The 25,854-nt window shown below is 38.5% G+C and overlaps 2 protein-coding genes across 3 annotated transcripts; one reads left to right on the top strand and one right to left on the bottom strand.

The window, feature by feature from the left end:
- Positions 1 to 1,035: 1,035 nt before the first annotated feature.
- Positions 1,036 to 16,099, bottom strand: LOC139719845 (putative methyltransferase C9orf114 homolog). The gene is made up of 15 exons (XM_071631229.1): positions 15,986 to 16,099; positions 15,006 to 15,142; positions 14,156 to 14,266; positions 13,356 to 13,499; positions 12,647 to 12,677; positions 11,108 to 11,242; positions 9,580 to 9,668; positions 8,907 to 8,977; positions 6,177 to 6,269; positions 5,145 to 5,194; positions 4,527 to 4,657; positions 3,582 to 3,648; positions 2,916 to 3,123; positions 1,615 to 1,762; positions 1,036 to 1,104 (listed from the first exon to the last, which is right to left on the bottom strand). Exons 1-15 carry the CDS (start codon positions 16,083 to 16,085, stop codon positions 1,036 to 1,038), a joined length of 1,584 nt encoding a protein of 527 aa, XP_071487330.1. The 5' UTR covers positions 16,086 to 16,099.
- Positions 16,100 to 16,231: 132 nt separating this feature from the next.
- LOC139719814 (exosome complex component RRP4-like) lies at positions 16,232 to 23,942 on the top strand. Of its 2 annotated transcripts, XM_071631201.1 has the most exons (8): positions 16,232 to 16,353; positions 18,259 to 18,360; positions 18,873 to 18,918; positions 19,854 to 20,009; positions 21,513 to 21,581; positions 22,255 to 22,434; positions 23,440 to 23,568; positions 23,850 to 23,935. In XM_071631201.1, the coding sequence occupies exons 1-8, from the start codon at positions 16,241 to 16,243 to the stop codon at positions 23,928 to 23,930; spliced, it is 876 nt and encodes a 291-aa protein (XP_071487302.1). In that variant the 5' UTR covers positions 16,232 to 16,240; the 3' UTR covers positions 23,931 to 23,935. The 2 variants fall into 2 exon arrangements, 1 of the variants encoding a protein (XP_071487302.1); XR_011710124.1 differs by lacking the exons at positions 16,232 to 16,353; positions 18,259 to 18,360; positions 18,873 to 18,918; ... (1 more) ...; positions 21,513 to 21,581; positions 22,255 to 22,434 and having other exon boundaries at positions 23,478 to 23,571; positions 23,850 to 23,942.
- The last annotated feature ends 1,912 nt before the right edge of the window (positions 23,943 to 25,854 follow it).

Raw genomic sequence — 25,854 nt, 5'->3', positions numbered from 1 at the left:
CTCTTTTTAAGGACAAAATGGTGATCTCGAGAAGTGACTGGGGAAAAGCAAAATTATGGAGCTGGTGTACGGCCTGATTTTCGTTGCAAACTTCTCGTATTGTGAATATTGTTGGGGAGCAAGGGAGGAGGGCAAGTGTGTTCAACTCCTGTCTGTCTATTGTGAGTGTCAGCTACATGTGTAATGTTCGTTTACGTCTGGCAAGTCTGTACGTGTACTGATGGTACACGTGTTTTCATGTTTAATCACTCCCCAAGTGATCGGTCTTCTTGCAAATTAAACAGAGAATGTGATTAGCCGTGGAGAATTTGACATCCATGGTTTCTTAAAGTGATATATATCTGCGATAAAATGTGGGTAGAAATTAGATGACAAGAAAATTATTTACCCATTTATGCAGAGAGGCAACCCGATTATCAGGTAATTTTAATGTGCATTGGAACTGATTTTGATATAACTACCCAATTAAACGGAGTACCCGTTTAAACGATACCCAATTATGCGGAGAGTACTGTACTTGCACATCATTTTCTTTTATCTTCCCAGAGCAGGCTTGACAGTATTACAATTGCTCTCCCCAATGACCCTGCCATTATTAGCAGTCCACCATTGCCAGGGACACATTAAAGTCTTGTATTACGGTTGACAATCACACCAACATCCACAGTGCACTCATTCCACTCCCTGAGATGTTTTCCAGCCAGGCTTCCACTTTTCAGGGGGTCAACACCTGATTTCTTTCATGCTCCATGTGCTTTGAGTGCCAATTGGCATAGAAGACCCCACAGCATTGTACACACTGTCTGAAGTCCATGACAAGGAAAGGGTTAATCCAACCACACCCATGTTCTGCTTCCTACCAGAACTGGAGTAACACATCTGGTTAGAGAAGAGGAGCATCCTGGATAACGAGTTCTGCTCGAGGGCACATGTGCTGTGCTGTGGCAGGGAGTCCAACCCTGGACCTCAACACTGACAGCACAGTACGCAGTCCGCTTGACCACAAGACCTTTACATCTCCACTTGAATTGATCGTTACCTGCCAACGGCCTGGACCGAGAGCAGCTTAGGTCGGAGAGCAGACATGGTGATTAAAATGGCTTCCTGCGCAAACGTAAAACACAGAGAGATTTTCTTTGAGAATAATGTCATGATAGTGATACTCATCGTATGTATACTACGAGCACTACTATTAATTACTACACTTATAACTACTACCACTACTGCTGCAGATGATGATGATGGTGATGATGATGATATGTTTAAAACATTAGCAAAGAAGTAACAGCAAATATTTGGAAAATAGATCTCACTATTTGCAGAATCAGTGTCATTAGGTAACAATTCACAGTGAACTGCAGTTACAACACATGTAAGAGGAAGAAAAGTAATGAAATAAAAATAATAAAATGATGTACCATGACACAAAATATAGATGATACCAGCTAACTAGGGCTTGACAAAAGGGATCAAGCAAGGAAACTTTAAAACCTGCAGTAGTTGGAAATAGACACATATATTTATGATCTAGTAGTCTAGTGATCTAGTGGTCTAGCCATGTCAAGGAGGCTTGATGTGAAAGTTGTGACAGAAAGATTAATGTACACCACTCGCCTCAGTGCGTATTGTCCTGCTCCCCTGATTTGGGCAAGTGTTAAGGTAGAGGTCGAACAGGAGGCTGGGATCTGAGACTAGCAGAGCCTGGTCCACCTCTAGGCTAAACTCCAGACCCTGAACTCCTCCAAACACCACGATTGCATGTCTGCAGGACGCATCAGGTGATGTCAGGATAGCGAGAGATAGTAGAGTGCAATTAACTTAACACTTAATCATGGTTCAGTGTGCTTCATTTGTCATATATTTTGCGGCATCATATTTCCCAATTTAGAAGTTGTAAGGCAGTTTGCATGTGGTTAATTCTGTGAGCGAGAACCACTGTAACAAAATGACAAATTAGTATTTTCCCTTTTTAAGAATAGCAATCTACTCCCTTCGAGATGATGTACATTACATCTATGTCATGGAAGGCAATATTTCGCTGCATGGTGAATTTCGCGAAAGACAGCTGACTAATGAAAGCGATGCTCGCGAGAATAAAACCATTGCAAAAGAAATGGTGGATAAAGCATATTTCACACTGGGTTTCCCACATCATGAAAGCCTAAAAAATTAGCTGCAGCCAAATCTTTACTCTTGGAGACTACAGATACTGCAGTGAGTGTAAATCCTGGCTGTCAAAACATATGTCTGTGAGGGACAAGCATATCTACTCCCCACAGAAAACCCTACTACATCATCCTGCAACAACCTCAGGGAATCAAAGCAGAAAATACATTCAACCTTGTCATTACTGGTTTAATCCAAAGAGACTGGAGGCTAAGACAAACACAATAAAATCAATGCAAGTTTACACCCATCCCGGTAGAATTCTTCCTTGACTTAGCAACTTTCTTGACTTTTTAGGCGAGTTTGACAATAGTAAACCTGATATGATGATCCTAATCCAAATCATTATAGTAGAGGGAAACTGTTGTATGTCCAAAAATTGAGAAGGAATACAACTTTTACTACCTTGTAAAGAAGTAAATAAAAGATCAACTATGGTCTTATTCCCCCAAGGAAGAATCACAAGCATTGCCACTACTGTAAAATTAGAAATGTTCTTGCATTTTACCTAACATGAGACTAATTAAAAAATAGAAGCATGGAATTTTTTTATTGCCATGTGAAGTACTATTTCATATTTTGATTCCTCAAAATCAAAAACACAAGAAATTCATCTCGGAAAATAAAAACAATAAGACCATTTAAACATGGCAGAAATATACAAAATAAAAAGTAATGTTTGAAAGAGTGCTACTGGAGTAAACATACAGTGGGTTTGAAAACCTGATAAATAATCTTATCTGACTCACTTGAATTCTGGCAATGCAGCGTCGTCGATGTTTGCCCCACGCTCAGAGGTGCCGATGGTAAGGTCGTAGCCCCCATCGGAAAACGGGCAACCAGTGAAAACAGCCCCGAGGCTGGAGGCCAACCTCACTGTGTAGCCCCAGTAGAGGCCAGACTGGATCCGGGGTGCGGAAGGAGAGACCACTTTACACGGGGCCCTCATTTGGGAACCTTGTGAATACATGCAGAAGAAAAAGAAGTAGAAAAAAGGAGGATTATCACATAAAATAGTAGAGTCACTTTCAAACAACTCCATAGATGCCAATCCCTGACTCTGAACATGGGGACAAACATGGTGTAAAGAAGTTCACAGCTCAGTTTGCTACACATCTACACAACAGGTACATATGACAGTATTGTAAAGTAAAATCCTGAGGTATGCCCTAATTTTTTATGACTTTTATGAATTCTGAGATGTCTTAAATAAACATATTGGTAGTGGATTTCAGTGACCATTAAAATTTGTCAAATTTGTTTTTGCAAAGACCTTCAAACATCACCCTTTTTGAACATCATATTTTTTATGCCTTCTACAGTACAATAGTATGTCGCATAGCTTACAGAAAGGTTGTATATGTTCTTGAGTTATCATTACCTCTATGCCACGATTCAAAGCTGGAAACACATACCTTTAGCCTTGTTCATCTGAACTGTGACCCTTAACCCCGGCTGAAGCTTCCTGTCAATGTAGACTTCCTGTAAAACACAAAGACAAGAGAGTGAGAGATGGAGAGAAAGAGTTTGGCAGAGTGAGAGAAAGATATAATGATTGATGTGCATTTCACAGCCATCTCACAAATGCCACTCTCATCACAAAATATGAAAAGGTAACCATTTGCCGTAATGACCAGTTTAAAGAAGTATGACATCTGCCTATGTTGAATTGTTCCTTATCAAGGTGATTTTTATGTCGACTGATTGACACTGACTTGCTTTGATTGTGTGATGTTTGCAAATTCCTGGCTGATTTTCTTCACCAATTAATTAATCAGAACAAGCACAATTTTAAGAAGAAAAGAGAATAATTGCAGAACAGGCAACCCCTGCATATCATAATGCATACTCATGAACAATAAAAAACACACACACACACACACACACACACACACACAAAACAAACAATGAAGACAAAGTTTATATCTTGGTTTGAAAAATGTAAGAATGAAACCACATTTTCTTAATTTTGATCACATAAAAAAAACCTTACATATTAAAAAACAAAACAAAAAACAATAATAATCATTGCCAGCTTTGTGATAGGGGCTGACTACGTGAGGAATAGCCATCAATATGACACAACAAACACTTAAGTACAATTATAAACTATGAATATCCTTGCGATGTGTTCTGCCCAGTAAACTCTGGATTTCAGTATCTCAAGAGAAACAGATTACTCTCATTATCAAACCCCAACATTCTACTTTGGGAGACAAAAAGAAAATATCAAATAGGATCTACATTTATTGGTATTTATAGGTTTTAGAACTTGGGATGGTGTAACAGGGTACTATCTACAACAGTCAGAGAAAGAAAATGGGTAATGTTTGCTGAGAGTCTTGGTCACTTAAACTGACCTTCAGCAGACCGACATTGACGAGTGACCCTCTGCCCTTGGCCACCGGCCTGTCCACCACTATCCCCTCCCTGTATGCTACATCCTCTGTCGCCCTCACGTGGTGGGGGCTGTCCAGGGGGTTCAACAGACCTGAGTTTGTTGATAAAAGAGAGGAAGGGAAAAATTGGGATAATTCTTGAAACAACTTGGTGAAAGTCTAGCAGATACTTATTCTGACAATGTCAAAACACACTATACCAATACTGACTAATAAAAAAAAGAATGCTGACTGATTGAGAAACATGGTTCCAAGGCTTGGATGGACATGTGACACCCCAACCTCCTTTTAAATTAGACTTGTCACTTGGAAATAGTTTGGCAAACCATTTAAATTTGGAGGTGCTGCTTTCCTAGATTACCATGGCAACATCAACTGGACAGGTGTGTGTTACGGTAAGAAGAAAAACAATATTGGAAAGCTTCAGTTCAGAAAATCTTTGTCTTGAAGTACGAACCTATGCACAACATCATAATAATCATGTATCATGTAAGCAGCTTTTTCTAATACAGCTACACCATGTCAATGCCTACTCTGCAGGTATTGAAAATTTCTGTCTAGAAGTCCAGGCAGGCTTACCTGCGTATTGCAAGTCTGAATGTCTGGGGAAGAAGCTCTTGCGCAGATATCTGGAAATAAAAACAGAGTCGATATGAAGCGACACAAAATCCTCACATGGAACTGCCATTAATAAGAGACCTGATTGAAACATTGCTTCAATGAAAGACAAGGCAGGAAATGTAATTCAAGTTTGTCAACAACAGATTTTACTGTTGACTGTTGAGTGTTAAAGTCTTTTATTTTCTTGTACATGTGACATTATCTAAATCAATGAAATAAGAATTAGAACCAGCACTGGCTGTTGGGCTGAAGCTCTGTCATCTAGTGGATAAGATGCCTGTCAAGTATTCAGGAAATTGTTTGTTTGTGTCTAACCTGAGCATGTATGTCCATGACCTTTAAGCATGACTACTACTTAGACACTTTCATAATTGGTGCTTATTTACCTTGACGAAGGGAAATTTGTCAGTCAGTTCGAAGACATGACACACTGTCATTGTTGATGAAACAAAGCCTGAGGGTTGATCAAGAAACTTATGCCACTAGAACTTGTGATCAAGTGAAAATTCGACACAGGCATTTTCTGAATGTTGACCCAATTCTGTGGCAAATTCTAAACTGCTTCCTCCTAAATGTGAAATAATGAAGCATAAAGAAGTCAAACCAGCATACTCCACAGAACAGCTCAAGTCCATGCACAAGACTTGAACTCTGGAGTTAAGAGTAGGAACTACCGTCATGTAAATTTAGACGACACCACGCCCATATGAAATGCAACAGTCCCACAGATAGACAAATATGATGCAACAGAAATAAATAATAACATAATGCAATAAATATTAATTGCCTAAGACCTTCAGCACATCTGTTCCAATGAATGAGAGGAGAACCTGGCACATGTACTAATTGGGGAACAATAGCAATGTGGGGAAAAGACACACCAAAAATCTCAAGACCCTAGGTCCTGGTGAAGCATACATACATACATGCATACATACATACATATACACACACACATACACACTCAAAAAAGGAAAAAAAAAAACTTACTGAGGACACTCTAAGTACTGGAGGAGACGAGCCAGCTGGACATTGGCATTGCCCTTCTTCCCCACGCCACTGAAGACACCGTCCGTATTCTGACTGAAAAAGAGGAAGGAGATAAAAATATATTTACGAATTTTCAATTTGGATTCAGAGAAAATCACAACACCACCCACGCTTTACTTACCTTTGTGGAAAAGATTACACATGCACTTGATACATTTTCGCATACAATAGGCATCTTCCTGGACTTTTCAAAGGCTTTTGATACGATTAATCACGGTATGCTTCTCTCTAAGTTATCCCATTATGGTATTCACGGAAAAGCCTTGCAATGGTTTACGAGTTATTTATCTGACAGATTTCAATATGTACATGTGAACAGTTTTGATTCTTCTATGAAGAAAATAGAATGTGGTGTTCCGCAAGGAAGTTTGTTAGGCCCACTGTTATTTATAGTTTACATTAATGATTTTTATAGATCTTCAGATAAACTCTCTTTCATATTATTCGCAGATGATTCCAATCTTTTTTATTCCCACCCTGACCCTAATACTTTAATTAGTACAGTGAATTATGAATTGAAGAATGTCTCACAATGGATATATGCAAATAAATTGTCACTGAATATTGAGAAGACAAAGTATATGTTTTTCAGTAATTCTTTAGATAGATTACCAGGTAATGTTATATTTGACACTACTCCCCTAGAAGAGGTTTCGTCTATTAAATTCTTAGGTGTTTGTGTTGATAATAAGTTATCATGGAAGTGTCACATAAACAATATTTGTAAAGTAATTGCACGTAACATAGGCATAATGAATAGATTGAAATATTATCTTCCTTCTTCGGCTTTGATTACGCTTTATTCAAGTTTGGTATTGCCGTACTTGAATTACGGAATTCTTGCTTGGGGGAATACATATTCGACATTGTTAGATAAACTTTTTCTTCTGCAAAAGATGGCGCTCAGAATCGTTTTTAACCTTCATATCCGAGCACATACTGACAAGCTTTTCCTCGAGCACAAAATTCTGAAAATAAAAGAGTTGTATTTGTTTCAACTTGGTCAATTTATGTTTAATTACAACTGCAATCATCTACCCAAAATATTTTATTCTTTATTTCACCATAACAGCCACATACATAATTATCTCACGAGACAATCTAAAGAATTTCATCTTCCCTTAGTTAGAACTGTACACACTCAAAATACATTTGTTTATACCGGACCCAGATTTTGGAATAGCTTAGATAATGATCTAAAAGTATCTGTGAAGTTAATTACATTTAAGTATAAACTCAAAAAATATTTGTTTTCTAAATATACCAGATAATACTGTTCAATGAAAAAACCCGTCATGTTTCACTTTTCCTTGAGATTTTGTAGTGTGTCCACAGACCTTTTCCATCCCTCTCCTTTTCCTTCTCTATTCTTCCCTGCTCCTTTTTCCTCATTCTTCGTTGTCCAGTATCTGTCTGAGTGCATTTCCTCAAATTCTGTTATTTCTGTGTATTGTGTTATTGTTGTTGTTGTCGTTATGTTTTTTGTGGCCGATTGCATATCTTCCTTTCCGTTCAATTTTCCTGGCACACCTGGCCCCATAGTGTCGGTGCCACAAATGTGATATGTTATATAGTTTATACGTTTGCATCTTAAAATCCTAGTAAGTATTGTTTATAGTATCAACATCATTATATCAATGAGCAAAATGTACAACAGTATATAGAAGAATTTAAAATGAATATGTCTTATTGGTATAACAAATTGGTGCTGTTGTTGTTTTGTTCCAGTGTTCCACGTTTTACAAGCGTGGCTTTTTTAGTGGAACACTGTTTTCCATCATTGTGATTATTTACTATTTTTGTTGCCATGACAAAGTGCATTGTTTCTTTTTTACGACATCATTCGTGTATAATATACTTTATATTGTATTGAAAAAAATCCTTTATCAGACGAGTGTAAGAGAAATGAAACAAAATTGTATCACTTTGGATTATGTCACATTTTTCTTTTCTTTTCTTTGTGATGATGGAAATAAATAAACTATTGAATTGAAAATTGAATTGAAAAATCCATCAGAAAGGATGCAATTACACGCCACAAAGACCATGATGCCATTATGTTATGTTATGTTGTGTTGTGTACATGATGCCATTATGTTGTGAAGAGAAAGGCTTACGACGGAGTAGCTTTATTTAGCATCCACACAGGGTGAAGAAAAATCAGTCTGGAGACCTGATCACAGTAAATATTTTACTTCAGGCCTCTTGTACAGGCAGTGTAAGTAAGTAGACATGGTTGCATTTTCAAATGTATCTTTTCAAGGACACACGATCTATCAATGTCTAAACAACTGAGCATACACTCCACCAATTGTTAATAATACTGTGCAGAACAGAATCTCCACTACATAGCTCTGTTCTGCATAGAGTGAAGCAGAGTAAAATTGCTGAAGCAATGCAAAAACTTCACAATGAATTTCAAGATCTTTAATGTGTTAAATGCTGACATGATTTTACATTTCAAAATAAATGTTAATAACAAGCACAAAAATATACAGAAGTTAATTGCATTAGATTTCCTCATGGGTTATCTGTGAGAACTATAAATATGATTTGGTTTGACAACAAACTGCTATGTCATAGTATCATAAATAATGGGATAAGAGAAAACTAGCAATGATGTCATGAATGACCGAGCTTGACTAAAGGATAAATGGATCACACAAATACCTTGCAGGTGAGCCAGATTCATCAAAGATGATGACCTCATCGACGTTGAAGACGACAAGAGCTCTGGCTATCTATCAAGGCATCAAGAAAACAGAACATCCAATACAGAGTTTTCTGACGATTTACACGACTAAATCAAACCAAAACTACACAATAACATCAATCATATTTCAAAATCTTCCACTGTTTTTAATTATCATTATCATTTCTTATTTATTTATTTATTTGTTATTATCATTATTATTATTTTTTTTTCTCTCTTTTTTTTTTTTTTTTTGGGGGGGGGGTTAGGTAGCATGTTTCTTGAAATTCCAACAATAAAAAGATGTGTGATGTAAATGGTTCCTAAAGTGTCTTTTCATTTTGGCCTTACGTTGTGCATTTGTGGTTTCAATATTGAAACCCTTGGGGTATGCTCTCCTTCAGTTTTCAAGAGTACGGGCACAGCTTGTTTATTTTCTTTATAAAATCACTTCTATTGATATTAAGTTTCCCTTTTCCCAATTCCATGACTGGCAAGAAACCTTGGGGCTACTGCAAAACCAGCAAAAAGCATGCGTTTATTGTCCTTACCACGGACTCTACTGTCATCATCATTATTTGCTCCTGAAAATATTACGGGTCAACCTGCATCCAAATTTCTATGATTTGCACAGCACAGGGGTGCACTCACCTGACCGGCAAGGTACGTGCGAAGCTCGGGGGACTGGGCATTGTCCAAGATGGAGCCAGGCAGAGCAACAGAAATGGTCCACGGTCTCCCTGTGACAATTTGACGAGACGAGATTAAAGTGTTTCCTTTTTTACAAAAGGATGGTAACGTTAAAATTACAATCTTGATGCAATCACTCAAGTCAAACAAAGACAAGATAGAGACTATCCAAAAGGTGATGGTAACAAATGCACAAACCTCCCCTCCCCAAATAGATCAAGGTCACGTCTTGTGGAAAGCTAGGTCACGTCTTGTGGAAAGCTAGACCATTCCCCTCCTTAGATGGATACAATACAGCTGGGTTGAGTGATACCGGAAATGTCATGAATTCACTATGAATATATGCTTCTTCTCTTACATTAATTAAAGGACAAGTCCACCTTCATACACATGAGGATTGAGAGAATGCAGCAGTATTAGTAGAACACATCAGTGAAAGTTTGAGGAAAATCGGACAATCCGTTCAAAAGTTATGAATTTTTTAGGTATCTGCACAGTCACTGCTGGATGAGAAGACTACTACAGTGTATGATGTCATATGCATACAATGATATAACGAAAATAAAAAGAGAATTTCACAAAACTTTACTTTTTGAATAAAGTGCACATTTCTTTGACTTGTTACTGACGTATGTTAAGGGTTATATTATTCCCCCTGCCTTCTAAAAGAGAGAAGTTGAGTGTTCTTTTGTTATGCGAGAAAAATGGAAATATGTTGAATTTTCTTTATTCTTTCTTTATCGTTGTACACATGTGACATTACAAGCTATAGTAGTCTTTTCATCCAGCCGTGACTGAGCAGAGATTTCTAAAATTCATAACTTTTGAACAGATTGTCCCATTTTCCTCAAACTCTCACTGATGTTTTTTCCTAATATTGCGGCATTCACTCAATCCACACGTCTATGAAGGTGAACTTATCCTTTAAATCCCTTCATTCTCATTAGTAATTCATGCAGGTTGCTTCTGTCCGTAAGTACTTTTATGTGTTGTCTTTGTCTTGAAACTTACTAGAATGCCAAGCAATGAACAATCAGTATTCATCAGGATTATTTTTTTCTAAAAAAAAGAACAAAATAAAACACAACCTTTTTTTTTTTTACTTGCTGCAGTTCTTTCTTGTTTGGTCCAATAGTTATGCTGATCACTGCACTACTGCAGACTTTATACTTATTTCAAACATTTTCTGCAAAGGACCCACTTTCTATTATCTAGCATTCTTTCCCACACTTCTCTAGAAATAATTAAACAACAATTTCACATGACATTCACTGTAATTTAAAAGCAATGCTTGGGTTTGTCCTCTCCACCCCTCCCCCCCCCCAAAAAAAAAATGCTCCCTATCTGATTAAGAAGTGCTTGATAGAGTACACAAAGATAAGACAGAAAACAACATGGATTCTTCCAATGGCATGGTCTTTGATTACAACACTACTACCACTACCACAAAAAAAAAAAAAAAAAAAAAAATGGCACCGCTATGTCTTACCTTGATCATTTTGCTTGCTGTCGTTTTCCACATCATTTGCTTCCATTGACGAATTCTGCTCCTCAGACATCGCCCTCTGTTGTTCGAGCAGCTTGAGCAATTTCTTCTCACGCTTTTTCTTCTTCTTCTCTTTGACTATAAGGGAATGTGGACCATGCATGAAGAATTATTACTTCCAGATTGTGAAAGAAATATAAAAGAAACTAGATATATCGCTACGGCGACTGATATGCCTCCGCCATAATGCATGGTTCTCCTAATAGGTCTATAGTACAATGTCTTGACAATGTGTGATGACAGTTTCACACAACTGGCAAAATATTAAAATGACAGGTTTGACACAAATGTGCTGAATGTTCACTTTCCTAGAACTGGGTTCAATTGGATGAATGATTAAAATGTCAGAGTGCAGGTATTTGGGGAACTGATGATTTTTACTTGACTTTTGACCCTTTTATAAGTTTATGCATTGAGTAATTTTCAAGGTATTGAGAAAAAGTATAATTTCAGTATCAAATGGGAAAATAGCATTATCTAAACATGGCCTTTGACCTTTGACCTCACAGTTCCAAAGAGAATCACTGTTAGGTTGAACATGCATAAATATGTAAGTTTCATAATGATACCTTGAGTTACTTTTGAGATATGGAGGAAAAAGTGCAATTCAGCACTTTCACTTGACCTTTGACCTTTTGACCTTTGAACTTTTGGCAAGAAACTTCCCACAGAATATATATTGGGTAATACATGTATACATCAAGTTAAAAAAAAACAAAACCTTCAGGCATTGCATAAATCTAAGGAAAGTAGTGATATTTTGAGGAGTTGACCTTGACCTTTGACCCCCCCTGACCTTTGAACCATGACCCCCAACTTCCCTAGATAATCACTGCCCATTGGAACAAGCATATATACTAAGTTCCATGAAGATACCTTGAACCATTTGCGAGATATGGAGAAAAACATGAATTTTCAACCTTTTTTTTCACAAAATAATCTGTGACCTTTGACCTTTGACCCCGTGACCATAAGATCCAAACAAAGTATTATCCCCCCAGGATATACCCTCATACCAAGGTTGATGTAAAACCACTCCACAGTTCTTGAGATATCGACAAAAACAAAAAGGGACGTACGGACGGACGGACGGACGGACGGACGACCCGAAAACATAATGCCTCCGGCCACTTCGTTGGCGGAGGCATAATTATATTTGTGTCATATTCTCTCAAGATTATCATCGAAGTATACTAAAACCTAACATGCAGCTGTTGGAATTAATGAGACCAAATATCAAATAATGTACGGATGTAGTTGATATCAACGGGATAGGAACATTTTCACCTTGATGATTATACCAAATTTACTTATTTTCCTTCAGCTAGATTCCTTTGGAGACCTTACCCTCTCCCAGCATCATTTCCCCTTACCCTGACTATCAGAAGTGAAAATTACTGCCCTGATGACAAGTCATTCTGCATTTTCAGAACTTTCGTAGATTTATACTGACATGTTTTAAATATGGATGACAACACTTACTCTCTTCTTTCCATGACTTCCATTCCGTTGCCTGAAACACAAAGAATTACACACACAGAGAGTTCATGAGCAAATGAAGCTACTACAAGCAATCACATAAAGTACATTGTAGCAACCAAGCTTTGAACTTTGTACCTGAACTTTATTACACACACAAAAAAAAAGATTAATTTTCATTCAAAGTACCACATCGTGCTACATTTCCAGCAAACAGGAAAACTTGGAAGATGATATACTGCTACAAATATTTGCTAATGAATGTTCAAGAAGCTTTTTTTTTTACTTTTTCAATTTAGAGAATTTTTTAGAAAGCAACTACAAAGTTGTAAGAAAGCCTGTCTTCTTAGCACACCCTTGTTCATTAAATTTATTCCTTTTTTTTTTCAACAGATGTAATGTTTGTGCATTTCAACTATCAAGTATTATTGCCCTTGTATTTCTGGTAGTGCTTTTATGTAGCTGTACATCTTCACCTAAAAAATTGTTCACCCCAACATAAATTTTCCCCATCCTTCCACTCTTCCATTTTCAGTGCATTCACGTGCAAAACTGTGAAATGAATGCCAGCATACAGACATAATGTGGAATTTTCAAATGCTTTTTATGTCTGATTTCCTATGTATGAAAAGAACTATATGTGTCGTGTTGCCAAAAAAATAGTTGAATACCGAAGCTCTGCAATGTCTATGAAAAAAATTGTGATCCATACCTGTTCCTTGAAGTGTTTGGGGAGAGATTGTGGGTCTGGAAGGTTCACATAGAACCGGAACTCCCCACACGGCCTCCCGGCTTCCAGCTGAGCTCTGATCTTTTTGGACATCTTCTTTCTGTTCTGGACGGTGTCACTGGGCATCTGTAGCGGTAATGACGAGAATATAACTCAGAAGTTAGAGTACGGTGTAAGTGGACACTTCTCTGTCCTAAATTAATGTCGACCTTCCGGTCATCTTCACCATTTCCTGAGCTTCAAATCTCATGCAACCAGCAGCTTGCAAAGTATTTTCCCTACAATGCAGAGTTTGGATTTTGCTGTGCAATTAACTGTAAAACACATAGTCATATTCCTACACCATGGTCAACACTAGAACAGGTATAAAGATATCACACCACTATGGTGTGACTGGCTAATGGTCTTGCAGCAAGTGATGGAATTTCTTTCCTGAACTAAACTGCATTCTCCTGTTAACACTGCCTTAATCAGAGTCACAGAGCCAACCTCATAAGGGGAAAATAAATTCCACTAAACCTTGATGTATTCTTAGCTCTTGAGAGTTTTGACCATGCCAGGAATCTTAAGAAATGCTACTCAAAAATCATCAAATTGCTGAAGTTAAAAATCATAATATCTGTCCCTGATGGATTCAAAGAAGACAAGGTTGTTACTTAAATTGAGGTACCCATAGTTAAACATCTTCATGGATGCAAGGAAGAGTTTCCTTCTATTTCATCAAGCCAGTGCCTTGAAGATGAGAATAAACCCACAGCAGGAATGGCAATGTTTTACTTTACCTTGTATTCAGGGAACACCCAAGCATTGTGAAGGGTTATGTTGGAGCCACAGCCAAACTTCTTGCTGTTCCATGAATTCTGCTTTTCTGAATGCTCTTCATTTGCAGAAATCTATACCAGAAAAAAAAGGAGACAAAATGTTGCCATACATTTAAATGCTTAGAAATAATGACACCAGGTATGATGGCCAACTATCTGCCTTTACTTGACCACATGAATGTCATCACACAAAATTTGTTTCACCACATGTTTGGTAGCATGCAGTGTAGATCCAAATGTACATTCAAATGGACAAAATTCAAAACTCAATTCAGAATAAGTGTGTGCAATTCTCTTCAATGCCTAAAGTATGAGGATATAATCTTATAACGTGTACAGAAGGTGGCTTCCATATTTTCTTTTTACACTCACTGACTACACAAGCAGAAAATACACGATACTTCTCTATTTCCCCATGGAGTTTGCAGAGGGGGTTGGGGTGGTGGTTGATAAATCAATCTCTGAACTCCCTTTATCCATGGCCAAGATCTTTCAAAAACTAAAATAAACATAAAACAAACACAATTTCGATACGATATGACTCAACTCTCAACAGTGAACCTTGGTACTCAGAAATGAGTGCTTTACTTCTACTTGTGACATATGAAGATTGGAAGGAAACTTCACATGTATCCAATACTTAATGGAAATGACACATATCATGAGAGCTGGACCACTTAAATGATTCCTTCCACACAAAAGATGACAATGACACTGATGCAGACGATGGCGCCATGATATGACGCTTGCTACACCACTATGAGGTGGAGGCTGACACCAAAAACACGATTTACGTAATATCCAGGATCACCTCGGACTTGCTCATGTCACGCTTCTGTTTTGGACCATGCTGGCATGACAGCGTCTTGATTCCTAACACGATGTGAGGGGTGCCACTAAGAGGGAGTTCTTCAAACGCCACTTTGTGCTTCAGGAGCTCTTCAGGACCTGCAAGAATATGAAATACCACAACACTCAGTCAAACTTAACTTTACATCTAATCTCTTCAATCTGTAGCAGAGTTGAAGACCTGCCTGTGTAAAAAAACAACGAGATGTCTATGCATGGGTGAATAAGTTTAGAATTGTTCCTGCTCTCATTACTACATTAGCTGTAATCCAGTTCATGAAGAAGACAAGAATGAATTAGTTAATGTACCGGTACATGGAAACTTTTTTTTTCAGTACTAGTAAATAAAGGCCCTAAAAGCATTGAAGGACAAACTGTTTTGACTCCATCTGATGATCTGATGCTTGATATGTAAAACTCTGATGTCCATGAATGATAATTCAAATTAGTCAAATTTGCTCTTTGAATTAATTGATGGAAATAATTCACTTTCAAGAAAGAGGAGCATGCTTCTTAAGTTATCAAGCATATTGATTTACTTGAAAAATAAATGCATATTTCCATAAATTTATCAATGTAAACTTAGATTCTATAGGGTCTAGAGCCTCTAGACCCTATAGTCGATAGAATCTAAGTTTACATTAGATAAATCTATGGAAATATGAATTTATTTTTCAGAGGTCTCTATCAAGTTAGTAAACAGCAGGACTATGAATTGAACGACTAGTAAATTAGACGTCTAGCTAGGCCTTAAGGCTTGCTCTATAAATTTACATTCACTTCCATTTTGTTTTCCTTGTTAGAACCTGCTTTCAAGCCAAGGACGAGGCTTTGCAAGCTTTGACTTATCTGAGGAATGAACACCAAATCCATATCTAACACAAATAATAACGTGTGGGGCTACAGTATACATGGACATGGTATAAGTCTGTACATACATACCAACAGGTTGACCAAATTCTCCATTTTCACAATAATTACTGTGACTAGTTACAGCAAACTTCGACTTTGCATCTTTTTCGTAACTCTGAATGAGTTCCATAGCTTCTTCCAGGCTTAAAGAGTGCCGTAGAGTCGACATTTTGCAGTTTCCAAGTTTGGATTCACTCTGCTCTGCTCTGAGTCACAGTTAGTTGCAGTTGCTTGCCCACACGAACATAAACAACACGTGCGAGTAGGAAGCCTAGCAAGGCAAGGATGGCGATCAGGATAAGTGCCCCGCGTGAACGCAAAGTCGTTCAGGATGCGACAGAACCAAAACGTCTGGTGACGCCAGGTGACACCATAACAAGTGACACGGATTTTATGAGGTACCGTATTTTCAGTGAAATGAAGTAGATGGTAATGCATTGATCAAACAGGGCAACCATGCTCTGTTCAACGTTCGAATTCTTACTTCAGTCCCATTAGCCGAGAATGGTGTAAGTTGGATGAGAGCACACCATTAGTATAGGCAGGTATCCTATTACCGAACAGTATCCTATTACCGAACGCGTACATTTTCAATGGAAGCCCATAAAAAAACTCGTGTACGCGCGCATCCATTGCACTACGTACGCGCTGTTATCTCACAAGGGGAGCCAGTGCAGAAAATTGCTAAACTGCAGCAAAAAACGTGAAGTACAGTGCAAATTTACCTCGAATTTTAGTAATAATCGCTGAAATGTCGATGTTTGTTATTCTGCGCTAATAAAGTAATAACATTGACCGAAAATACAATGCCTGAATTTCCCCATACAGAGGGCGCACGTTAGGGAAATACAATACGATTTGCGTCGGTAAAAAGAGACGGTTTTTGTGGAGGGGTTATTTGAAATACGGATTTTGTTTAGTGCGTGGCTTAGTTTTCAAGTAATACTGTTACAGCTAAATTTATCAGAATTTCAATTATCTGCTAGGAGATCTTTAGCTGAATTGAAGCATAATATTGCCCATTTGGAGAAATTAAATAAAAATCGTTCGGTAATGGGATACACCTCCATACTAGGGCCACTCACATTTGATTTTATAGTTATAGCGCAGTGAATTTCATTTAAATTTTACATCCAAATATTACCCCAACGCAATTAACCGCCCGCGCCTGCCCTTAGCCTTAATTTACAGCTTAAGTTTACTAGGCTTCATGGAGTTCGACCGCCTGCTAATCCCTAGTGCTAGTCATGGCTAAATGTAGAATTAGAAACCTAACCCAAGCAGCCCATAATTTGACCACAGTACGGTCCAAAATTCTACCACCTGCTACATGTACCAAGCACTTGACGTTACATAAAACAATATGTTTTTGCGCGCCATCGAATCGTTTGGTACTGGTGGTCGAACTTTGGTGCGGGTGCCATACCGCGGTATGTGCTTCTGCAGACAGTCGAACCTTGGCATGGGAGTTCAAACCTGGCCTTATGGCGTGGGCGCCAATATATCGGTCTTTGAAAAAAAAAAACAACAACAGCAACTTAAATGTCTGAGACTAAAGTGTCTCTGACAGTGTGCATATAGCATGCTCCCAGTGATACTGATGCTTAGAAATTTTGGCACGGGAGGTCAAAGCTTGGTGTGGGTTTTTTATAAAGATAATTGTAGCACTCTCTTGTCTTGCTCTTGGTACCAAAGCTGCAGATGGTTTAGAAGATGTCTGGAGTTTAACACTTATAAACAAAATATTCCTTGAAGATGCAGTTTGAACTAATGCATGTACCGGTTTAGATCTATAGGTGTAATCGATATTATAAGCAATATACATAGATGAACACGCACTGGATCATACAGTGTAAGAACACTTTGGATAAAATCCTTTGCTCAAGGGAAGTGAAAGTACCGGTAAAGCAAGCTGCCCATCACAACAATCACAACATCAGAGGGCCCCATTTCATAAAAGTTGATATGATAACAACTTTTGCTGGAATGGCAATTTCCCATAGCAACAGCCAATCAGGAAGCTGGATTATTGTCATTACCACAACAATTGCCATTCCAGTAAGAGTTGCTATCATATCAACTTGTTTTTTTTAATGAAATGGGGCCTAGAAGAAACTAAATAGAAAGGCATGTTTGGTTACATTGTATCTCAACCTCTTGCCAAAACACATGTAAGAATCAGTTTGTGTGGATGTTAGTTGTCAAAGAATTTTTTTTTTTTAATTTCTCGGTCATCACAGCCTTAGGTCTAGCTTATGAGATTATTCTAACCATGTTATGCTTGGTTTCCTTTTTCACTGCAGAGGCCATGGTACGTATATGGAAGATGAGAAGCTGACTGCATCAGTTGCTGGCATTGTGGAAACAGTCAACAAGCTTATCAGTGTCAGACCACTCAAAACTAGGTTTGTAAACTGCAATCTGAATTTGAAACTTTGAAACTATGAGTCTTATCCTTCTTTCTTTTTTCACGACAAATAAAACTAAAAGTTTAAAAGAGAATTATAGTTTGGGCTTATGTTCTGACAAATGTTTTATGCAGAACACAATACCATGTTGTTATGTCTCTCTGAATGTTTATATCTTATCATATTATACTTCTTGCAATATTTTGGTCACTTTATATACAATGTATCAAAGTTTGAAGTTTATGTCAATTTCTTGCATTGCCTTTTGTACACCCTGTAGCTGTCATCTCTCCAAGAAGTCATTACAAATACATGTGCTAGCTGTATCTTTCTCCCACACCCCATCTTTTTTGTACTTCAGTGCTGTCCCATCATGGGACATCACTAAAGCACAAAAAAGATGGGGTGTCCATGCTATCTCTGGTGAAGGAGGAAATATCAGAGTAATTTTACAAGAGCCAATGAGAATTCTTTTGTGAATGCTGATGTGATTTTGATCTTTGTCACAGGTACAATGGAGAGGTTGGAGATGTTGTTGTTGGAAGAATACGGGAGGTAAGATGAATATCAAAATGTGTTTTAAGATAGGTTGTTGGATAGATAGATATATTGATGAATAAATAGGTAAGTAGGTGAATAAATAGATAGATAGATAGGTAAGTAGGTGAATAAATAAATAAATAGATAGATAGATAGATAGATAGATAGATAGATAGATAGATAGATAGGTAGATAGATAGATAGATAGGTAGATAGATAGGTAGATAGATAGATAGATAGATGGATAGATAGATAGATAGATGGATGGATAGATAGATAGATAGATAGATATAAATAAGACAGACAGACAGGTAGGTTGGTGTGGAGTCCATGAATTATTGGTATAGAACCTGAATTAAAAGTACAATGGGGCCATAAATTACATGGTGATTTGTTTAATGTGATGAGATGAAATGATAAGTGAAGCACTGCTTGGATGGCATGCACTTTGTTGCATTTGGCAGATTCAAGATGTGCATTAGCAATCATCATCTGTGCTTTTGGCCACTTCTAACTTTGCCTGAATTCAGGTGGTAATGTACACCACATATGTTCTGCTTTCAGATCACATTCTTCCTCAAGTACCATGGGATGCCATGTAGTATGACTTGTTTGTTAAAAAAAGAAAAATAATAAGAATTATAATGAAAAATGGGAATAGAGTAATGGTTATGGAACATTTTCCTGTCACACTGCTGAAGCATGTGCGTTAATATGATTCACGGTTTGGCACATGTGCCTTCTGTTGCCTTACACCATCTTGATTAACATGAGTTTAAGTCAGAGGAGGTCATGTAAGAATATTTTCGTCATTAAGTTGATATGGTATATCATGCACACTTTTGGCACTTTGTTATTCTTATCAGAGCTATTAGCATACATGGAGCTGTGCTGATGATTTTCTTTGCCTTCCCCTTCCCCCCTCCCCTTACCCCCGTGTATCCAAATAGGTTGGTCAAAAGAGGTGGAAGGTGGATGTCAACTCCAGGCTCAATGCCATTCTCATGTTGTCAGCCGTCAACCTCCCCGGTGGGGAGCTGAGGAAGAGGTCGGCTGAGGACGAACTCAAGATGAGACAGTACCTCACAGAGGGAGACCTCATCAGTGTATCCTTCACTCTCAATTTGTTTCAAGTGTTTTTTGTTTTTTTTCTTCAAAATTCGTTTGTTTGCTTTGTTTGTTTACTTCATGTCCATCTGAGCAAATGGCTGGATAGCCCATATTCAGCTACAATAGCTGGTCTTCCATGGGGTCCAGTTAGATGTGAGGTGAGACCATTTCACCGGGTTAAACACCCTGCTCTTTGCGATGAATAAATGAAATGGGATCTTTTACATGCATGAGTTGTGAATCTCTCACACACACGGGACCTCCATTTCATGTTAGGGATGAAGTGTTTTGCCTCTTACTAGAGGGGACGGTATGATTACACACATTGCTCAGTGGGACCCAGGAATAGAACCAGGGTCCTTTGGATATGTGAGGCAGACGTGCTACCAACTGAGCTAACTCACCGCCCTAATTCAGTTTCATTTATTTTCCCTCCAACAAAGTGTGAAACAAAATACAAGGCATGCATTACACAATCATATTGTTTGATCAATTTGAAAAAAAAAAAAAAATCACATAACGCAATGTGGATTGTGATGTACATTGTATATGATAGGATATAACACTTACAATTAACTTTCATGGAAGCAGGTTTAGTACTGTCGAGATTGCTGCTGCCTTGCACATCATACAATTTGTCATTGATTCACAATCATCATAATAACATGGGAACTGCTGTACTATATTTTCTGGGGTTGTTTGCAGTATTTATGTACAATGAAGATTTGTGATGTGTCATGTTTCAATGGAAACAGGAACCAATAGAATGTCAAATTTGGAACAAGGAAACGGTACATTTGCAATATAGGATACGATTTCAAATGTGGAGTGATTTACTCTTCTGCCTTTGGCTAAATTGTGATACATTCCTTCTATCAAAATGCCATGTACAGAAAAACATCGTTTTTGAAATAGGGATAGCATACAAGAAATATCAAGTGCACTGAAAGAACTGCAAAGGGGACTGCCAGAATTGAGTGTGTGCAAAATCGAACCCTCACTGACACAAGTCTGTACTGTTTTTAATTCTGAAACTGGTAGTACGTCTGTACCAAAGGATTCTCAAATTTGTCAAAGTTTGCATTGTTTTTGTTTGTTGTTTTTGCCTATTTTGCTTTCTTTCTTGTTCTGTTAATGGTAGCTGATGTCTTCCAGCACCTGATATTTGAGAATTTTGCCCTGACAGGAAGGAGGAAAATGAGTTTTATTTGGGATAGTGGTGGTGGTGGTGATGCACCAATTTGGGAATTCATAATATATTGTAAAAGTGGAAATTTTCGCGCAACCAGAAAGTAGTGCGAAAACAAAAGCATGCGAATATTTTTGCTTGACATATGTTCCAGTATTTGATGTCTCGATTCTGTGGAATCAAAAACATGCGAAACTCTCCTTGCCCGGCCGAGCACGGAAAATTAGTCGCATGAAAATATCCAGTTTTACAGTAGACATGACTGATATACAACATGTGCAGTTTGTCTTCCTTGACCACAGCACCACAGGCAGAAGTGCAGTCAGTGTATTCAGATGGCGCTTTGTCCCTTCACACAAGGAGTCTGAAATATGGCAAGGTACGGACAGCAACTCCAGCTACATGCCCTCAAGAACCCTTTGTGTGCTTTGAATGCCAGTTGGTTGAAGAAATCCCTTAGCATTATACACATTGTCCAAAGTCCCTGGCACAGAAAGGGTTAAAGGTCATTCATCTGTGGAGATTTATCTAGTCAGACATTTTTTATCAGATATTTGAGGAAGTGTTTCAGGAACTACTTGGGAAGGATGTCACATTTGTGAGAAAACTGCATGAAGTTCAGAGAGACATGAGCGAATTGTGCAGTGTATTATGATATGTGTTTCAAAGTTCTGTACAATTAGACTGGACATTTGAACACTAGAGAGGTGAAAACACCTGCGTCAATCAAGGGGGGGGGGGGGGAGGGGGAGGGAAGTTTATCAGCTATTATCTCTGGTGTAAAGTGTTTTCTGCTCAGCAGCTTCTAAGTAGCCAGCTGTTGCTTGCACCACAACAGTAGCATTCAAGAGATATTACTTCTAGATATTCTCTTACTGACCAGAGAGTGGGCAAGGCCATCACCTTCTCATGTGCACTTTAGAAAGCAGTACTGAATGAGGAACGACAGTGTTTTGTTTTGTTTTGTTTTTGTCTTTTCAAACCTGTACCATGTTTATAGTATGATCATTGCTGTTCTGCTCATCGGTCAAAACTTTGTTTCTGTTGCCTAGCTCGGGCAGGGAATCATGGTCCGCGTGTCACCCTCGCTGGTGAAGCGGCGCAAGACGCACTTCCACAACCTGACGTGCGGGGCGTCCGTCATCCTGGGCAACAATGGCTATGTCTGGATCAGCAAGACACCGACGGAGGAGGACGTGGCCCCTGATGGGGGCTTTGTGCAGAACCTCCAGGTGTGTTCCATCGCAGCTTTTCATTTCCCACCTACACTGAGGGATATGGGTTCATGGTACTACAGTATTCCCCCGTAGTCCACCCCAAGTATCAAGGAATAATCCATTAAATGTTAGCAACAAAATAAGCGTTATGGGTTACATTGGTTTGTGTTGCTGCTCTGCTCTAGATCACAAGATTTTGGGCTCAATATCCATTATGTCTGCCTCATTCAGCCTCAGCTTGGTCAGTCTAACTTCACTGGTGCTCATCATCGCAGCAAACGATTGAATGTTCTACAGCAGTGCAAAAAGTGTGAGTGCTCGTTGGAGAGTACAAGCCTTCAAGGCTCTGCCAGTAATGCTGTATAGGAGTGAATAATGTGAACTGTGAGACTGGGATCAAAATAACTTTACATGATGGGGGAAAGTTATAAAAGCATAACACTTTGGACAGAAGAATATTATCACCAGTGTCAGAGGGAGCTAAGCAGTACAGTGGACTCCTGTTATAACGAAGTCCTCAGAACTGGCAATTTTCTTTCATTATATCGAAATTTTGTTTTAACCGAACAAGTGAACAATAAAAAACATAGAGAGGATAATGTTGCGGCCCATATTTTTATTTTGTTGTAACCGGAATGTTGTTATAACTGTGTTCACTATAACAGGAGTGCACTGTCATGTCGGGGGGTCTAGTGTAGCCTCAATACAAAAGCTTCTGTTCTTGATAATCTGAAATGAAATCATTTTGTGTCTGCTGGTCTAGTTATGATAATGGATGCAATGATCTCCACAAGAAAACATCCTTTGCAACTTGTGAACAGATGATTGTTTTAAAAATGTTTTCCAATTCTCTTTCATTCCTGAATCCTGCTTTATCATCCTTGATTTTGTATTGTGTTCAGTATCATGTTCTGAGAACACCTCTACTCATCCACAATCAGTGTACCCAATGACAGCACGCACTGAGTATTTGATACTTTTACAGTGTATCATGCTTTGTGTTCTGTCTCCTTTGCACAGCCCATACACGAAGAGGACAGAATGGTTCTTGCCCGACTCAGGAACTGCATTGTGGGATTGGCGGACCACAAAATGATGCTCTACGACACCAGTATATTCTACATGTATGAGGCGTCGATGCAGTATTCTGCTGTAAGGGTCATCCCACCATCCTATGCCTTGTTTGTACATTAAAGGGAAGAAATAGCATAAAGTTTGTAAATGTATTGACTTATTGAACTGAAATACGAGACAGTACTTTGTATGGAAGGTGTACTGGTAGTCAACATCTATTATATATTTTTTATTTGACTTCGATTTGAGTTTGACTTAATTTATTTAATGCAATTTCTTCATTTCTGTGAACTTTATCAACCTGTTGAACTCTGTGTGACATGTCATGGTCTCCCCTGTTCCTGCTTTCATTTCAGATTTCGGACCTGCTGCGGCCGGAGGTCATGGAAGCTATCGTGTTGGAGGTCAGACAGAGACTTGCCATGGAAACCACGTAGACCCTCCCAGGATGAGCATTTGGAGGCACACCCATCTCAGAAAGAGTTAAAAAATGTGCTGTGAAAGGAAGAAGGAAAAGCGAAGCTGCAGCTCTGAAATTGTAAATAGAGAAACAAGAGCAATGTCAAGACCATATTTGCATGTCAGTGAGTTAGCAAGCAAGTGTCGACATGAGGACTACGTGAGTGAGCTGTGGCAGTCTTGTCTCAGCATGACAGAGCATGGTAGGGCGTGTGGAGTCCTGCTTGACTCTTTGTGTGCTTTGAGGTGCCAATTGACACAGGAAACCCCATAGCATTGTACACACTGTCCAACGTCCCTGGCACAGAAAGGGTTAACTCATTTGGTCCCGTGAAATGATCCCTATTTTCATTTCTTCTCAATAGAAACTCTGTCGTCAAGGCTCTTCTGAGGATGTATATTTTAGGACATCATGTGTTGTTGACATCTTTGTATGTTTTGAAATCACTTTGGGAGTTGTGGTCATTTCATATGCTGAGAAACTTGAGAGGAACATGGACATGTCAGTCGCTTGGTCGAGATGGCTGTTTTGAAGGTCCATATAGAATATCATGTAAGATGGCAGGATTTATCCAAATGATCAGAGGTTGGTTTGCCAGAAGTGACCTATTTCAGATATTCACTGGTCTGCTTCTTTTTGAGGAACACTTTCATTCATAGCGACTCCTTCTGTGGAGTCAAACTCGTGACCAAGAACAAAATCAGTGATGATAGTTTAGTTGAAATTCATGCAGAGTCTTGTACCAAACAGTCTTGAACACCATTCCCACCAAACTGAGAGTTGACATCCTAGGTCTTGACTGAACACAGCTAGTCACCTCTCAAGTTAAAAATGCTCTATCCCGAAGGAAATTTGTTGCCATTTGTAACATATCTAATATGTATGTGTATGTGCATCACCTTTTGCTAGTTGTTACCTCCGCCAAGGGAGGAGGTTATGTTTTCATTACTGGTGGTTGCCAACAGATTTGGGTGAAATTTGCAGAAAAGGTCGAGAAAGACACATGGAACAGATGATTAGATTTTGGTAGTTATCCGGAAATTTTTTTTTGATTTTATGAAGGATTTTCGATATTTTGGCAGGTAGGGTCTATGAACTTGGGAATTCAAGCTGCGTATTTTTGAGGTTTTCATACGCACACTAAAGTGCGCGCTCTCTAGTTTCTGCAAGGGCGAGGTGCGCAGCACAGCTGAGGGTTGATGACATAACAAAAGGCTTCTATATTGGGAAATTGGGCGATTTTCAGCATGCATTATACATGTATTTGATATGTATGCATATGGGTGGAAATCACTGATCTCTATGGAATAACAAGGTCATTGGTTGAAATTATAGCTGTGTGGCGGTGGTCTGCGCTCTCAGAGTGCTGCTCTAGGTTTTTTTTTTTTATAGCCTGTACATGTACCGATGGTAAATAAAAAAAGGATTATTTCTTCAGAAGCCCTGTGCAGCGAGTCTGTGCCTTCCTTATTTGGAGTGAAAATGTTGTGAACATGTACGATGTGTTCAAATCATGGGTATTTGTTCCATGATGACTCAAAGATTATTCAGTACACCTTTTCCGGCTATCTTTCACTATCTACCACGTTATACAATGTACATGCAATTAAATTCTAGGTAGCATGCATTTTGAAGTTCTCGCTACATCGTACTCCACAGTAGCAGCATCAAGCATGCTCTCTTGTTAGGTTTGTTCTCTATTATGGTAGCAAACTTGTCTGTACCGTACATGTCCCCCCAAAAAATTATAACAGTCCCTTCTGCACTAATTCAGGGTATGAAACTATAACTCATTGCCCACATCTTACAGAAAACCCCATTTAATTTGCTTCAGTGGTAAAAGAGAAATGAGGATTTTTGTAGAGCATGTCAGGAATCCCTTTCCTCCAAGTTTTATTGTG

The sequence above is a fragment of the Diadema antillarum genome, unplaced genomic scaffold (assembly GCF_040938485.1).
Source record: "Diadema antillarum isolate AM-2024a unplaced genomic scaffold, OU_Dant_1.0 scf00000115, whole genome shotgun sequence".
NCBI lineage: Eukaryota > Metazoa > Echinodermata > Echinoidea > Diadematoida > Diadematidae > Diadema > Diadema antillarum.
This window is presented reverse-complemented; position numbering and strand designations above follow the sequence as displayed.